Genomic DNA, 16,621 nt, shown 5'->3' on the forward strand with positions numbered 1-16,621 from the left:
GGATGCCACTGGGGAGGATGCTAAACTGCAGAAAGTGGTAGGCTTTATTCTATCAGGTTGGCTGAGGACTAAACAGGAGCTGCAACATGACATTCAGCACTATTTTTCATTTCAGGATGAACTTAGTGTACAGAAGGGTATTGTATTTAGGGGCGAAAGGGCAGTTATACCTGATAAACTGAGAACTGATCTGACACGCCGCATTCATTCATCACATTTAGTAGTTACGGGATGTCTCGGGAGAGCACGTGAATGTGTATAATGGCAAAGTATGAATAACTAGGTAAAGACTTTTGTTTCAAAGTGCGACATTTGTAGATCAGTAGACCCCAAACATCCAAGAGAGACACTTAAACCACATGATATGGGGTTTAGACCATGGGCCAAAGTTGGAACGAATTTGCTCAAATGGAAAAACAGGGATAATTTTTATTACAGTAGATCAGGGGTCACCAACACGGTGCCCACGGGTACCAGGTAGCCCGTAAGGACCACATGAGTAGCCCGATGGCCTGTTCTAAAAATAGCTCAAATAGCAGCACTTACCAGTGAGCTGCTTCTATTTTTTAAGTTTCATTTATTTACTAACAAGCTGGTCTCGCTTTGCTCGACATTTTTAATTCGAAGAGAGACTAAACTCAAATACAATTTGAAAATCCAAGAAAATATTTTAAAGGATTGGTCTTCACTTGTTTAAATAAATTCATTTATTTTTTTTACTTTGCTTCTTATAACTTTTAGAAAGACAATTTTAGAGAAAAAATACAACCTTATAAATGATTTTAGAATTTTTAAACACATATACCTTTTTACCTTTTAAATTCCTTCCTCTTCTTTCCTGACAATTTAAATCAATGTATCAAAGTATTTGTATTTTTTATTATTATTGTAAAAAATGATAAATACATTTTAATTTAATTCTTCATTTTAGCTTCTGTTTTTTCGACGAAGAATATTTATGAAGTATTTCTTCAAACTTATTATTAAAATTGGAAAAGAATTATTCTGGCAAATCTAGAAAATCCGTAGAATCAAATTTAAATCTTATTTCAAAGTCTTTTGAATTTCTTTTAAAATGTTTGTTCTGGAAAATCTGGAAGAAATAATGATTTGTCTTTGTTAGAAATATAGCTTGGTCCAATTTGTCATATATTATAACAAATTGCAGATTGGATTTTAACCTATTCAAAACATGTCAGCAAAATTCTAAAATTAATCTTAATCAGGAAAAATTACAAATGATGTTTGATAAACGCTTTTTTTATTTTTTTCAAAAAGATTCGAATTAGCTAGTTTTTCTATAAATTTTTTTCGGTTGAATTTTGAATTTTAAAGAGTTGAAATCGCAGATAAACTATGTTTCAAAATTTTATTTTCATTTTTTTCGTGTATTCTCCTCTTTTAAACCGTTCAATTAAGTGTTTTATTCATCATGTATTCTCTACAAAAAACCTTTCGTAAAAGGAAAAAAAATGTACGATGGAATGACAGACAGAAATACCCATTTTTTAAATATATATATAGATTTATTTATTAAAGATACATTGAGCAAACTGGCTATTTCTGGCCATTTATTTAAGTGTGTATCAGACTGCAGGACCTTTGTATTGTGAGGCAGACGCACTAACCCCTCTGCCACCGTGAAGCAATACAAAGGTCCTGCAGTCCTGGGTTCAAATCCAGGCTCGGGATCTTTCTGTGTGGAGTTTGCATGTCCTCCCCGTGAATGCGTGGGTTCCCTCCGGGTACTCCGGCTTCCTCCCACTTCCAAAGACATGCACCTGGGGATAGGTTGATTGGCAACACAAAATCGGCCCTAGTGTGTGAATGTGAGTGTGAATGTTGTCTGTCTATCTGTGTTGGCCCTGCGATGAGGTGGCGACTTGTCCAGGGTGTACCCCGCCTTCCGCCCGATTGTAGCTGAGATAGGCGCCAGCGCCCCCCGCGACCCCGAAAGGGAATAAGCGGTAGAAAATGGATGGATGTATCAGACTGGTAGCCCTTCGCATTAATCAGTACCCAAGAAGTAGCTCTTGGTTTCAAAAAGGTTGGTGACCCTTGAGCTAGAGGGACCGGAGCTGACAGAAACCGCGTCATCGAGTGGCGTGAGGGAAACGTAAATGGAGCACCTGAGACCTCCGCCGACACTTTGTTTGGACTCTGCTATTTATAAGTCGTGGAAATGTTGGAAAGAGGAGTTTACTCTTTACATGGAACTGACGATGCCGGAAGCAGAGGAGGTCATGAAGGTGAAACTTTTCTACTACCTAATAAGTGTGTATCAAACTGGTAGCCCTTCGCATTAATCAGTACCCAAGAAGTAACTCTTGGTTTCAAAAATGTTGGTGACCCCTGCAGTAGATTAGTACTCCAGTTTCTGGGAGGTAGATTACCTGCCGGACGCAACAAGCAGCACTGTAATTTATAAGCTGAAGGCTCACTTTGCAAGACATTGCATACCGGATGTGGTTGTGTCAGACAATGGGCCACGATATTCGTCTGAAGAGTTCCAGAGATTCAGCCTAAGTTGGGAGTTTGTGCACAGAACTTCATCACCGGAATACCCACACAGCAACGGAATGGCCGAGTCGGCGGTAAAGACAGCCAAAGTGACTTATGCTAAAAGCTGAGGCTGCCAGGCAAGATCTGTACTTGGCTATGCTGGATCATCGAAACACACCCAGTCAAGGCCTGGAGACAAGCCCTGCACAGAGACTGTTAAGTAGGAGGACTTGGACCCTACTGCCAACAAAAGATACCCTATTGACACCGCGGGTCATGGACTGTGAGCAGGGACTGTAAGGTAACAGACTGAGGCAGGAAAGATATTAAAACCGCTCAGTCAAGGACTTGGATTGTCTCAAGAGGGGAGACAGTGTGAGAGTTCAGACCTTTGAGCCGTGTAAAGTATGGAAAGTCGCAAAGGTGCTGAAGGAGATGCAACACAGGTCTTACGAGGTGAAGTTGGAGTCAGGTGCTGTTCTGCGGAGGAACCGTCGACACCTCAGGCGCAGCCATTAGGCACCTGCCCCGCTTCTGCAATCAGGAACGTTCAGTGACACAACTACGATGGATATTCAGCAACGTACCAATGACCAGTCGGTTGCTGTGACCAGAGCAGGTCGTAGAGTTTTTTGTCGAAATTTTCTGAAAGACTATACACAGTGACTTTTGAAGCTTGAAAACAGTTGTGACAAGTTTCTGGGTTACATGTTATTTTGGTTGTGTTAGAAAACAAAAAGGGAAGATGCAAATATCTTGCTAATTGATGAGAAATTTCTAGGTTAAGACGAAAAGAAAACCATACTGTAAAAGTAAAGAATGACAGGTGATACTGTTTTTTGTTTGTTTTCATCCTGTGTTGGTTTGTAAGTAAGATGATACTTTCGTTTTCTACTGTTACTGTTTTTTAGTATGTGTACAATCTAAGTTGTACTGTATTTTGCAATACTATGTTTTTTTTCTACATAATTAGGCAGTATAGGGTTAGGGTAAAGTAATCTCTTTTGAAAAGAAAAAAAAAGAAAAAGGATGTCACAATATGATTGTTACGTTGACACTCCAGCATATTAATACATTTTGCAGGGGGGAACGTTTAGAGTGAGACACACTGTACAGGAAGTAAGCCGACTGGTGTGAGTGAGCCACCTTGGATTGTAACTGCACTGAAGTTGACAAAGTAGAAATGAGCAACTCTAACCGTCCACTCTTTATGGTTGGGAACATAACGGACTAGAGTTAAGCAAAGACAACACTTATTCGTTCTGTGATAGGGAAACAAAATAAACAGTTTATTTTATGAATGTATGCAAAGTAAACTCTGTGAGATGTTGTACAATATTGGCCTATGCCTGACACTCCAAACTTTGATTGACATTGATATTGTTTTGGGGATGTTAAAAAAGTAAAACAATGTTTAAAACACAACAATGGGGATTTTTTTTTAATCCACAAATGTAAATTTGTAAAAACAAAAGAGACCCAAAAGATGATTCATAAAATCACACATTTTAAAATTGGATAAAAGACAACTGTTCAAATGATGTATAAAGTAAATAATAATATGCTTCCTGAAGTGGTCCAGAAGATGTTTCAAATGTGAACCAGTAAATATGTAAATCATATAAAGGTGCGGGATTATTAACAATTACAAATTAAAATATGCAACACTTCAATAAATTCAAAAACCTCTATAAAAAAAAAAACTATTATGAATAAGTCTAAAATTGTATTATTAAACTACAAAACCCAAAACTAATAAACTTGGCACATTGTGTAAATGGTAAAACAGAACACAATGATTTGCAAATCCTTTTCAATTTATATTCAATTGAATAGACTGCAAAGACAAGATACTTGAAAAACTTGTACATTTTTTTGCAAATAATCATTAACTAGAATTCAATGGCAGCAACACATTGCAAACAAGTTGTCACAGGGGTATTTTTACCACTGTGTTACATGGCCTTTCCTTGTAATGACACTCAGTAAAGGTTTGGGAACTGAAGAGACATATTTTTTAAGCTTTTCAGGTGGAATTATTTCCCATTCTTGCTTGATGTACAGTTTAAGTTGTTCAATAATCTGGGGTCTCCATTGTAAATGGTAAATGGGTTATATTTGTATAGCGCTTTTCTAATTTCAAGGTACTGAAAGCCCTTTGACACTATTTCTACATCCAACCATTCACCAACTGATGGCAGGAGCTGCCATGCAAGGCCCAAACCATCACCCACCAGGAGCAAGTGTAAAGTGTATTGCTCAAGGACACAACAGACATGACTATGATTATCAGAAGCCTATTGAACCAGGGAAGCTCAGGTTACTGGCACGGCCGCTCTACCAACCGAGCCACATCGTCAAGCTCTATAGTGGTCTTCAACGTTTTATAGGCCGAGGACCCCCAACCTGTACAAAATTGTGTTTTAAATTAAACATGGACCTTGTTATTATGCAATATTTAGATAATCAAACAATACAATAGAGAGCATTGTGGTATTTTAGGTTTCATAATGCACCACACATTTTCAATGGGAGAAAAGTCTGGACTACAGGCAGGCCAGTCTGGTACCCACACTCTTTTACTACTAAGCTACGCTGTTGTAACACGTGCAGAATGTGTCTTGGCATTGCTTTGCTAACATAAGCAAGGGCGTCCATGAGAATGACGTTGCTTCAAAACCTGTATGTACCTTTCAGCATTAATGGTGCCTTCACAGATGCGTAAGTTACCCATGCCTGGGGCACGAATACAGCCCCAAACCATCACAGATGCTAACTTTAGAACCTTGCACCTATAACAATCCGGATAATTTTTTTCTTCTTTGGTCCGGAAGACACATCGTCCAGTTTCCAAAAACAATTTGAAATGTGGACTCGTCTGACCACAAAACACTTTTCCACTTTGCATCAGTCCATCTTAGAAGAGCTTGCGCCCTACAAAGCCAGCGGCGTTTCTGGGTGTTGTTGATAAATGGCTTTGCATGTACCCGGGTTAAAAAAAAAAAATAACTAATATAAAATAACAAATACATGAATGTAGAAGCTTATTAAAAGATTGTTACCAAACAACAATGTCAAAAATGTTTTATGTGTTGATGTTCAAATTTTGACAGTTTATTTCAAATCCTGCAGTTTCATGTGCTGCTGCTGTTCTCAATAAAGTACTTTCTATTCTATTCTATTCTCACCAGCACACTTGTGTTTCTTGCACTGGTACTTAAAAGAGAATCTTTCACCACACACACTGCAACTCAACACTTTCTCTCCTGGATGTGTTCTCATGTGTGTTCTAAGGGTTGATCGTTGACCAAAGCTTCTGTTGCAGATTGAACAAGAATGAGATTTTTCACCAGTGTGTGTTCTTGTGTGTTTTTTTAAATTTTGACTTTCAGCAAAACTTTTACCACAGACTAGACAGGAAAACAGTTTTTCACCAGTGTGTGTTCTCATGTGTACTTTCAAATTGTGACTTTGTGCAAAACCTTTACTGCAGATTGAACAGATAAAAGGTTTTTCACCAGTGTGTAAAATTGTGTGTTTTTTCAAACTCTGACTGTGTGTAAAACTTTTACCACAGATTGAACAGGTAAAAGGTTTTTTTCCAGTGTGTATTGGCATGTGTTCGTTTAACACATTTTTTTTTGTAAAACTTTTACCACAGATTGAACAGAAAAAAGGTTTTTCACCAGTGTGTGTTCTCATGTGCACTTTCAAATATTCATTCCTTGTAAAAGATGAGCGACAGGTTAAACAGGAAAAAGGTTTTTCACCAGTGTGTGTTCTCATGTGTACTTTCAAATTTTGACTTTGTGCAAAACCTTTACTGCAGAGTGAACAGGTAAAAGGTTTTTCTCCTGTGTGTGTTCTCATGTGTCTTTTCAAATGTTCATCTTCGACAAAACTTGAATTACACACAGAACACTTAAAAAGGTTTTCTCCAGTGTGTCTTTTCAGGTGTTTTTTCAAATCTCTACTTCGTGCATATCTTGAATCACACAAAGAACACGAAAAAGGTTTTTCTCCTTTATGTGTTGTTGTGTGATCTTTCATATTTTCCTTCCTTGTAAAAGATAAGCCACATATTGAACAAGAAAATAGTTTCTTTCCAGTGTGTGTTTTCATGTGTCTTTTCAGATGATTATGGTTTTTAAATGTTTTGTCACAGTGAGAACAATTCAAGTGAGTGTTGTCAGTGTGACATGTCTTATCATCTTTAGAGTCTTCATCATCAGTGTCAGGAGAGTGTGACGTTGTGTCCTCACTATCTGATAGTGGAGCTAAGAGCTTGTCTGCTTGTGATCCTCCACAGTGGTCTCCATCAGCTTCTGTTGTCATGTGTTGTGTTGAGCTGCTGCTTGGAGGCTCCCCCCCTCCCCTCTCCTCACTTTCACCTTTGACCTCATCATCTTCACTCTTCACAAGGACACCAGTCACTGGGAACTCCACCAGTCCTTCAAATTGATCCCCCTCCTGACTGATACTGTGTTCCTCCTCTTCCTCTTTAATGTGGGGGGTCAGTGAGTCTTCCTCTTCCTTTTTACAGGGAAGGGCCTGTGTCAAAGAAGAAAAGTAGATGCCAGAGGGTCCATTGCATTTGGTCGTCCTTTTTGAAGGATCTTCCTTCACCATCCTGATGCTACACCCCTGTTTTTCAGGCAAAAGTTGCTCTTCACAGACATCTGCAGGACATAAAATGACAAACATGCTTGAGAAATGTCCAGATCTGCTTGGTAACATGAGGCATTCAGTACATTTACATGTACTTAAAATAACAAGTTATTATATGAATTGGCCTGAAAAAAAAAACACTTCTTTACAACATTATTCACTGAAAAAGAAGACCACTTTTTACAAGGAGTGGGTAAAATGGCCTCAAATCTATATTGCCATTAATTCCCTGGGATAGGCTCCAGCGCCTCCTGTGATTTTAATGTCAGTTACTGATGTATAAACTTGGAGAAAAGATTAGGTTGTTTACAGTGTAAATCTGTATTCTGTATTGTTGTCACTGCTTTGACGCCATCTTGTGGTTGAGTTTGCTCACTGCGAGTGCTGTGGTTTGAAAGTGTATTTAATTTTTCTTCGTGCCTTGAACCCAGAGTAATGTTTCGTCATTGATCTAACCAAGTAAGTGTAACCGGGATTTCCACTGTATGTGGAACGGGGGCTACGACGACAGACACGTTCTGTTTTTTTGTTTTCAAGTCAATGTGTCAGTATCCACCGCCTGGCTTCTATATTTAGTGGTCGACACAACAAGGCAGTTCAATTGAGCTAAAATCTGCTCGTGTGAGACAGGAAATCATGCATGAACACAAAATAAATGATCCAGTTTACTTTAAAAGTAATATATTCTGTTTAGGGCGTTTGGACATGAAGTCAACTTGTCAAAAGGTTTTCAGACCAAATTTCACCTCCTTGACACTAATGGACGAAAACATGCCGATTCTAAAAGGCCCAAAATTAAAGAAACATATAACAGGCATATCCCGGGCAGCTATATGGGGGCCTGTATTACAGCTTTGTATTAAAATGACTAGTTCCATCTCCAACATTAAAGTGAGTGTCACTAACATTACTGCATACAGGAAAACGTGTGGAGGAGAATTGCAAGTAGCCGAAATAAAAATTGTGAATGATTGACAAGACGCTCACTGTTCATATAAGTCTACTGTCAAATAAACATGCTCAGGTGCTGAGAGGAATGCACAAAGTGAGATCTCTTAGTCCAGTCTGAAATCCACAGACCAAGAAGGAAACAGACGGATATAGCAATATATTGATGACGGCAAGAATTAAGTTATTAGTTTTATTTTCAATATGTATGTCTGTATGTCCAAACCAATATGCTGGTGAGAAAATGTCACTACTGCTCTGATGAAGCGAAGGTGTACTTGTTTAGAGCTTACTGCACCCCTATGTACACAGCACCCCTCTGAGAGAGGTTCAAGAAAGAGAGCTTGCACAAACTCCAGGTTGCACATAATGACTGTCTCAGAATCCTGCTCAGAAAGGCCAGGGGTAGTAGTGCCAGCAAGCTTTTTTGTGATTTAGGGATAAACACCTTCCACGCCACCCTGAGAAAACTGATTTTTAAGTGTTTATGTAGACTGCAGGGGCCCGAGAATGTTTTTTTTTTATACAGATAACCAATCCTAGGTGTAGTTCTGTTAGGTACCAATCCTATATATGGAAACACTGGCATCTGTGCCTCACAATACGAAGGTCCTGGGTTCTATCCTGGGCTCGGGATCTTTCTGTATGGAGTTTGCATGTTCTCCCTGTGACTGCATGGGTTCCCTCCAGGTACTCCGGCTTCCTCCCACCTCCAAAGACATGCACCTGGGGATAGGTTGATTGGCTACAATAAATGGGCTCTAGTGTGTGAATGTGAGTGTGAATGCTGTCTGTCTATCTGTGTTGGTCCTGCGATGAGGTGACGGCTTGTCCAGGATGTACACCGCCTTACGCCCGAATGCAGCTGAGATAGGCTCCAGCACCCCTCGCGACCCGAGAGGGACAAGCGGTAGAAAATGGATGGATAAATGGATGTTATCTTTGCCTTTAATAGAATGTGTAGAAGCATTCTAAAGTATATTTTTATTGCTGCTTATATTTATTTAATATATTTTTGTTTTACTGAATATGCACAAGCATCGTTTTAAGTTTATTTTACAAATAGACTGGGCTCGGTAATTTATTTTTACGGGTAGTTAAATTAGACAGAACCACAACAACCACGCAGTTGCAAAGACCAGATGTATATACAGTCGTGATCAAAAGTTTACATACACTTGTAAGAACATAATGTCATGGCTGTCTTGAGTTTCCAATTCTTTCTACATCTCTTATTTTTTTGTTATAGAGTGATTGCAGCACATATATGTTGGTCACAAAAAACATTTATGAAGTTTGGTTCTTTTATGAATTTATTATAGGTCTACTGATAATGTGAGCAAATGTGCTGGGTCAAAAGTATACATACAACAATGTTAATATTTGGTCACATGTCCCTTGGCAAATTTCACTGCAATAAGGCGCTTTTGGTAGCCAGCCAAAAGCTTCTGGTTTAATTTTTTGACCACTCCTCTTGACAAAATTGGTGCAGGTCAGCTAAATGTTTTGGTTTTCTGGACTTGTTTCTTCAGCATTGTCCACATGTTTAAGTCAGGACTTTGGGAAAGCCATTCTAAAACCTTAATTCTAGCCTGATTTAGCCATTCCTTTACCACTTTTGACATGTGTTTGGGGTCATTGTCCTGTTGGAACACCCAACTGCGCCCAAGACCCAACCTCCGGGCTGATGATTTTAGGTTGTCCTGAAGAATTTGGAGGTAATCTTTCTTTTTCCTTGTCCCATTTAAAACACCAGTTGCATTGGCAGCAAAACAGGCCCAGAGCATAATGCTACCACCACCATGCTTAATGGTAGGGATGGTATTCCTGGGATTAAAGGCCTCACCTTTTCTCCACCAAACATATTGCTGGGTATTGTGGCCAAACAGCTCATTTTTATTTTCATCTGACCACAGAACTTTACTCCAGAAACTTTTATCTTTGTCCATGTGTTGTCAGATGAAACAAAAATTGAGCTGTTTGGCCACAACACCCAGCAATATAGTTGGAGGAAAAAAAGCTGAGGCCTTTAATCCCAGGAACACCATGCCCACTGTTAGGGATGATACTCGAAACCGGTTTTCCCGGTTGTTCGATAAGAAAAGAACCGAGTCCTCGGATTCGAACCTCTTTTTGATAACCGGTACCCATTATCGAGACCACTATAGTAAAGAAAAAGAGTTGGTTCTTTATTCGAATCCGTCCTGACCAGAAATGCTCTGTGAGACATCACAAGAAACGACGTCACGTAGCTCAGCCATTAGGCACAGATAGCGAAAGCAGGAAAACAACGGACGGGAAAAAGCGCTCCAATGTGTAATAAAGTTCAAAACAAAAGACATAATCCAATAAATAACTTTACTGAGAGATTTGAGCAGGGTACAAACACATGACCAACACTTTTACAACCAACCGGAAACATAGCAACCAGGCTAGCAACGCACCTCCTTTACGGCAGCTGTCGCAACGTTCTTAAAGCAACCGCAGCACATACATATATATACAAAATATCCCCCTTTTTTAACTTTTGTTTTTCTTTCCTTGTAAACAAAGCAAAATCACACTGTATATGTGTTGTCAGTCTAATTAGAAATAATGCAGACGAGGCGTGTTGGCTGAGTTCTTGACGTTTACAGCCGGGTGACGACATGCAACACTTTTCGGGGCTACCGCGCATGCTCGTCACTCCCGTTGCATGCTGGGTAGTGTAGTCGTTATATTCCCTAGCTCATAAAGAAATAATATTAACTCAATAAAGTGTATTTCTTTTTTTAGCTTTAACTTTTTATATTTTAGCATTGTAACCACATTTGCAAACAACTTTTCTCTTCATAGAATTTTCTAATCAGATGTATTTCTAATGTATATACTTGTTCTTATGCTATCTGAACTCACTATGTTCTCTGCTTGCTGTACATATCCTACTAAGTAAGACCTACACTGTTTCAATATCCATTTCTCTGTTGATGCAATTGTTGATGACTGAAGTACGGATATCAACCAAAGCTCCTCATTCCATCCCCCGGATTGTAATTAATGTAAATAATTCAATGTATATACTATGATGATTAATTTGTGTGATGACTGCATTATGCTGATATATATATTTGTGCCATGAATTGATTAAAGTGGACCCCGACTTAAGCATGTTGAAAAACCTATTCGGGTGGTACCATTTAGGTGTCAACTGTACGGAATATGTACTGTACTGTGCAATCTACTAATATAATTTTCAATCAAACAATCAATCAAAGCAGATTTGGTCACATTTTCAGTAGACCCATAATGAATTCATAAAAGAAGCAAACTACATGAAGGTTTTTTGTGACCAACAAGTATGTGCTCCAATTACTCTATCACAAAAAAATAAGAGTTGTAGAAATTATTAGAAAACCAAACAGCCATGACATTCTGTTCTTTACAAGTGTAAACTTTAAACCACAACTGTATTTAAATTGTCCTCACGAGACAGCCAAACTTCTTATACACAATATATTTAAGGATAGTTAATAATGAAATATAAAGTTAGTAAAGATGTGAGAGTAAGAAGTAAACAAACCTGTTCTGTGAAACACAACTTGATGATGTTTCTTATAATAAACATCCAGTAGTTGATGTTGTCGCTCCTTCTCCTCTTTTCTTGGGCAAAGTTCCTCCTCGTACTTTGCTGTCGTTCTTTCGCACATTTTCACACAATCACAACACTTTACACTCACATTAGTTCCCTACTTAGCGATGTTTAAATAACTTCCGCGTCTCTTTGTTAGCAGCTAACAAGCTAAGCTAACTAGCCAGCTAAACTAGCTGCAAGCTACCTTAAGTGAAGCTATCAAACAAGAGAAGTGTCAAAGTGCGCTCAGACTAATGTATCCGGCTACAAACAATTATTAACCGTGTGTACTCTATTAAACAACATATATGTAAGAATACAGAAATATAATGCCCGCGTTTAGGACTTCTCCGTCAGACGCCATCTTGCTTTATCACCCGATCGGTCCACGCATGCGCGTACGGACGTCACTTCCGCCAACTTGTTTTGCCACACTTACTTACCATGGTTCTTTTGGGTCATCTGTATTTCAATAACAATGTCATCATAAACCATGACATACAAAACAAACTTCATTAAAAAATACGGTATTTATTATGAAACCGCACAGATCTGTACACAAACCTGAAAGATGTGTTCAGCAGTCTTAAATGGAAAATACATCGATTTTGAAATATTTTATGAAAAGTTATTTATTTAAGAATTCAGAAAATGTTAAATTGTTTTTTTGTTGGGTTACAGTAAGTGCTTTGTTTAAAAATATCAACATTTTAAAAATAAATTATGCGATGTGAGTTAGTGGCGCCCCCGTGTGTCATTCATTACAATGACAGAAGCGTAAAAGTGGTTGAAATTGTGGCGAAACACCTTGTTCATTTTCATGTTCTTGTTTCATTTTACTCCGAGGTAAGATATTATTTTTTTTACATAACTAAAACATAAAAGTATTTCATTAAGATGGCGCCGCTGTAGTGGCTGCTGGTGGCAGGAGCTCTGTGCTCTTGTTTCATCCTTTTCTGTTCCCGCTGTTTCCCTCTTGTTTTCATGTGGGGGTTTTTTTGCCTTTTGGTTGGGGACCCTTTGGGACTGTGTGACAAGGGGTGGCACTTTTGTGACTTCTGCTGTGTTTTTTTGTGAACTTCTGGATCTGCCTACTGGACACCAGCTGCTGGGTCTCTGCCACACCAGAGTCCATTTGGAGAGACTGGAGGAGATACGGATGAAGAGACAGGGCTGCGGAGCTGGCACTGAGCGCCGGGACCGACAAGCTTCACAGTGTCTTGACTGAATGAGCAGGTATCGGACACTTCGGTCTCCTTGGACGCATGCTCGCTCATCCATGTGGACTTTAACTGGCCGAGAGTTGGTGGGCGCTCCTGTCTCTGGCCATGCTCCTCCCACCCCAGCAGATGATGGCGTGGAACACTGCAGAGTTGAAATTATGTTTTTGTTTGGTTGCTTGTCTATGCAGGGTGCAATCATGTGTGCGCAATATATATTATTGGTTAAATATTTGTTGTTGTTTTACTTTTGCTTTTATAGCAGTATGTAGAAATAACACTGCTGGAATGGCAGCTGTTTGCATCAGCTCTGCTCTTTTAATGTCCTTTGTGTTCTTTGATGTTTCCCTCTTACACATATGTTTATGTGTGCTATGGCTATGAGTTGTTTTTTTTTCTTCCCTAGGCCTCAGTCTGGACCTCCTCTCCAGGGACCCAGGCTTTGACTGAATATTTTTTTCATTTTATTCACCCTCTTCCTCAGCGTTTATCTGTTTACCGCCTTTTTTGTAAGGGGCGCCGGAAGTTGGCCGACCTGTCAGCGATCCAGTTCCGTCTCCCTTTAATGTTTATCTGCTCTTGATTGGGATTGTGATGAAAATCTTAATTTTCCCTCGGGGACTAAAAAAGTACTTCTGATTCAGATTCTGATCACAGAAAATCATGGGCAAGCAGGATGCCTCTTCAGGAGAATTTCAGAGCCTATGTTTGGCCAGCAGAAGAAATACTTAAATCCTGGGAACTCTGAATAAAGTCTGATTTCCTACGACCGAGCAAATCAGAGTCTTTTCACAACACGGTAAAAAACATAAAATAAAGCAAAATGCTACTGGCAAAATTCTGGTTGCATCCTTGATCCCTGTTTTGGACAATACTGGTAGATTTGATTTGAATAGGTTGCTTTCTTGGCACAGACCAGCTTCTAAGCATTGTTCACAAACCGACTGTTTGGCGAACCGTGCCCAGAATTAGAAGCTCAAAAGCAGCTACACACAGATGGATATTCACAATCTCAATTCCCAAGGCAGACATTCAAGTCTGTTTGTTAATTTGTCGTCGGCAGACTGAAGCAGCAGGATTTAGTACAGGGGTAGGGAACCTATGGCCCTCAAGCCAGATGTGGCTCTTTTGATGACTGCATCTGGCTCTCAGATCAATCTTAGCTGACATTGCTTAACACGATAAGTAATGAATAATTCCGTTGGTAATCACAGTGTTAAAAATAATGTTCAAAATATAAAACATTCTCATGCATTTTAATCCATCCATCAGTCAGTTTTTTACCACACCTGTTCAAGAAGACACATTAATGGTAAGACATATTTTATTTATTATTGGTTAGCTTCAGAATACCAATGTTATTAAAAAACAATAAGAGACGTATTCTCTAGAAATGTAGGTCTTACTTAAAAATGCACACATTTGGTTGTATTCAGTGTTAAAAAATATTATATGGCTCTCACGGAAATACATTTTAAATTATTTGGCTTTCATGGCTCTCTGTGTGACGGCCCCAGCGCATCCCAGTGCGTATTCATTTGTGCGCTGCACTGGGCGCACCTCCAAAAGTGTGTCAGGCGCATGCCAGTCCGGTTGCAGCAAGCCACTGCAATCAATCGTCAGGGGGAACTGACAAAAAGATGAAGAGATTGATGGCATTTAGAAATGGAAAAAAGACACAGAGCAAATCAGTCTATCAATCAATCAAACAATGTGTATTTATATAGCCCTAGATCACAAGTGTCTCAAAGGGCTGCACAAACCACAACAACATCCTCGGTAGAGCCCACATAAGGGCAAGGAAAAACTCACCCCAGTGGGACGTCGGTGACAGTGACAATGATGACTATGAAAAACCTTGGAGAGGACCGAAAGCAATGGATGTTGAGCGGGTGTAACATGATATTGTGAAAGTCCAATCCATAGTGGATCTAACATAACCGTGAGAATCCAGTCCAAAGTGGATCCAATATAGTAGCGAGAGTCCCATTCAAAGTGGAGCCAGCAGGAAATCATCCCCAGCGGAGGCGGATCAGGAGCGCAGAGATGTCCCCAAAAGATACAGCGGTCCATCCTGGGTCCCGACTCTGGACAGCCAGTACTTTATCTATGGCCACCGGACCTGTGTCCCCCCTCAACAAGTGAGAGGGGGACAGAGGAGAAAAAGAAAAGAAACGGCAGATCAACTGGTCTCAAAAAGGGGTCTATTTAAAGGCTAAAGTATACAAATGAGTTTTAAGATGAGACTTAAATGTTATCATGGTATCATCTCAAACTGTTACCGGGAGGGCATTCCAGAGTACTGGAGCCCGAATAAAAAACGCTCTATAGCCCGCAGACTTTTTTTGGGCTCTGGGAATCACTAATAAGCCGAAGTCCTTTGAACGCAAATTTCTTGCCGGGACATATGGTACAATACAATTGCTGGAGCTAGACCGTGTAGTATTTTATACGTAAGTAGTAAAACCTTGAAGTCACATCTTAAGTGCACAGGAAGCAGGTGCAGGTGAGCCAGTACAGGCGTAATGTGATCAAACTTTCTTGTTCTTGTCAAAAGTCTAGCAGCCGCATTTTGTACCAACTGTAATCTTTTAATGCTAGACATGGGGAGACCCGAAAATAATACGTTTCAGTAATCGAGGCGATATGTAACAAACGCATGGATAATGATCTCAGCGTCTCTAGTGGACAGAATGGAGCAAATTTTAGCGATATTATGAAGATGAAAGAAGGCCGTTTTAGTAACGCTTTTAATGTGTGACTCAAAGGAGAGAGTTGGGTCGAAGATAATACCCAGATTCTTTACCGAGTTGCCTTGTTTAATTGTTTGGTCGTCAAATGTTAAAGTTGTATTATTAAATAGAGGTCGGTGTCTAGCAGGACCGATAATCAGCATTTCCGTTTTTTTGGCGTTGAGTTGCAAAAAGTTACCGGACATCCATTGTTTAATTTCATTAAGACACGCCTCCAGCTGACTACAGTCCGGCGTGTTGGTCAGCTTTAGGGGCATGTAGAGTTGGGTGTCATCAGCATAACAGTGAAAGCTAACACCGTATTTGCGTATGATGTCACCTAGCGGCAGCATGTAGATGCTGAAGAGTGCAGGGCCAAGGACCGAACCCTGGAGAACTCCACACGTTACCTTAACATAGTCTGAGGTCACATTGTTATGGGAGACGCATTGCATCCTGTCAGTAAGATAAGAGATATACCAAGACAGGGATAAGTCTGATGTACCAATTAGTGTTTTGATACACTCTGTTCACGAGTGAGGGAAGAGTGGATCGTGAGATCGACAGTCGGATCGGTGCGGCGTGTTCAGTAATGCGGACATTGTACCGATCCGTTGTGGTGAAGAAGGAGCTGAGCCGGAAGGCAAAGCTCTCAGTTTACCGGTCGATCTACGCTCCCATCCTCACCTCTGGTCATGAGCTTTGGGTCATGACCGAAAGGACAAAATCACGGGTACAAGCGGCCGAAATGAGTTTCCTCAGCCATGTGGCGATGCTCTCCCTTAGAGATAGGGTGAGAAGCTCTGTCATCCGGGAGGAACTCAAAGTAGAGCCGCTGCTCCACTACATCGAGAGGAGCCAGATGAGGTGGTTTGGGCATCTGGTCAGGATGCCACCCGAACGCCTCCCTAGGGAGGTGTTTAGGGCACGTCCAACCGGTA

At 40.0% G+C, this 16,621-nt stretch overlaps 3 protein-coding genes across 8 annotated transcripts in view; 1 reads left to right on the forward strand and 2 right to left on the reverse strand.

The window, feature by feature from the left end:
- Positions 1-16,621, reverse strand: part of LOC133545492 (major histocompatibility complex class I-related gene protein-like) — a 291,962-nt gene that overhangs the window by 174,803 nt on the left and 100,538 nt on the right. The gene's annotated exons all lie outside the window — the stretch shown is intronic.
- Positions 1-16,621, forward strand: part of LOC133545389 (gastrula zinc finger protein XlCGF57.1-like) — a 262,634-nt gene that overhangs the window by 11,175 nt on the left and 234,838 nt on the right. The window lies entirely within an intron of this gene.
- On the reverse strand, positions 3,763-12,112 carry LOC133545414 (gastrula zinc finger protein XlCGF57.1-like). The gene is made up of 2 exons (XM_061890987.1): positions 11,678-12,112; positions 3,763-7,181 (listed from the first exon to the last, which is right to left on the reverse strand). Exons 1-2 carry the CDS (start codon positions 11,802-11,804, stop codon positions 5,671-5,673), a joined length of 1,638 nt encoding a protein of 545 aa, XP_061746971.1. The 5' UTR covers positions 11,805-12,112; the 3' UTR covers positions 3,763-5,670.

Source organism: Nerophis ophidion, linkage group LG28 (assembly GCF_033978795.1).
Source record: "Nerophis ophidion isolate RoL-2023_Sa linkage group LG28, RoL_Noph_v1.0, whole genome shotgun sequence".
NCBI lineage: Eukaryota > Metazoa > Chordata > Actinopteri > Syngnathiformes > Syngnathidae > Nerophis > Nerophis ophidion.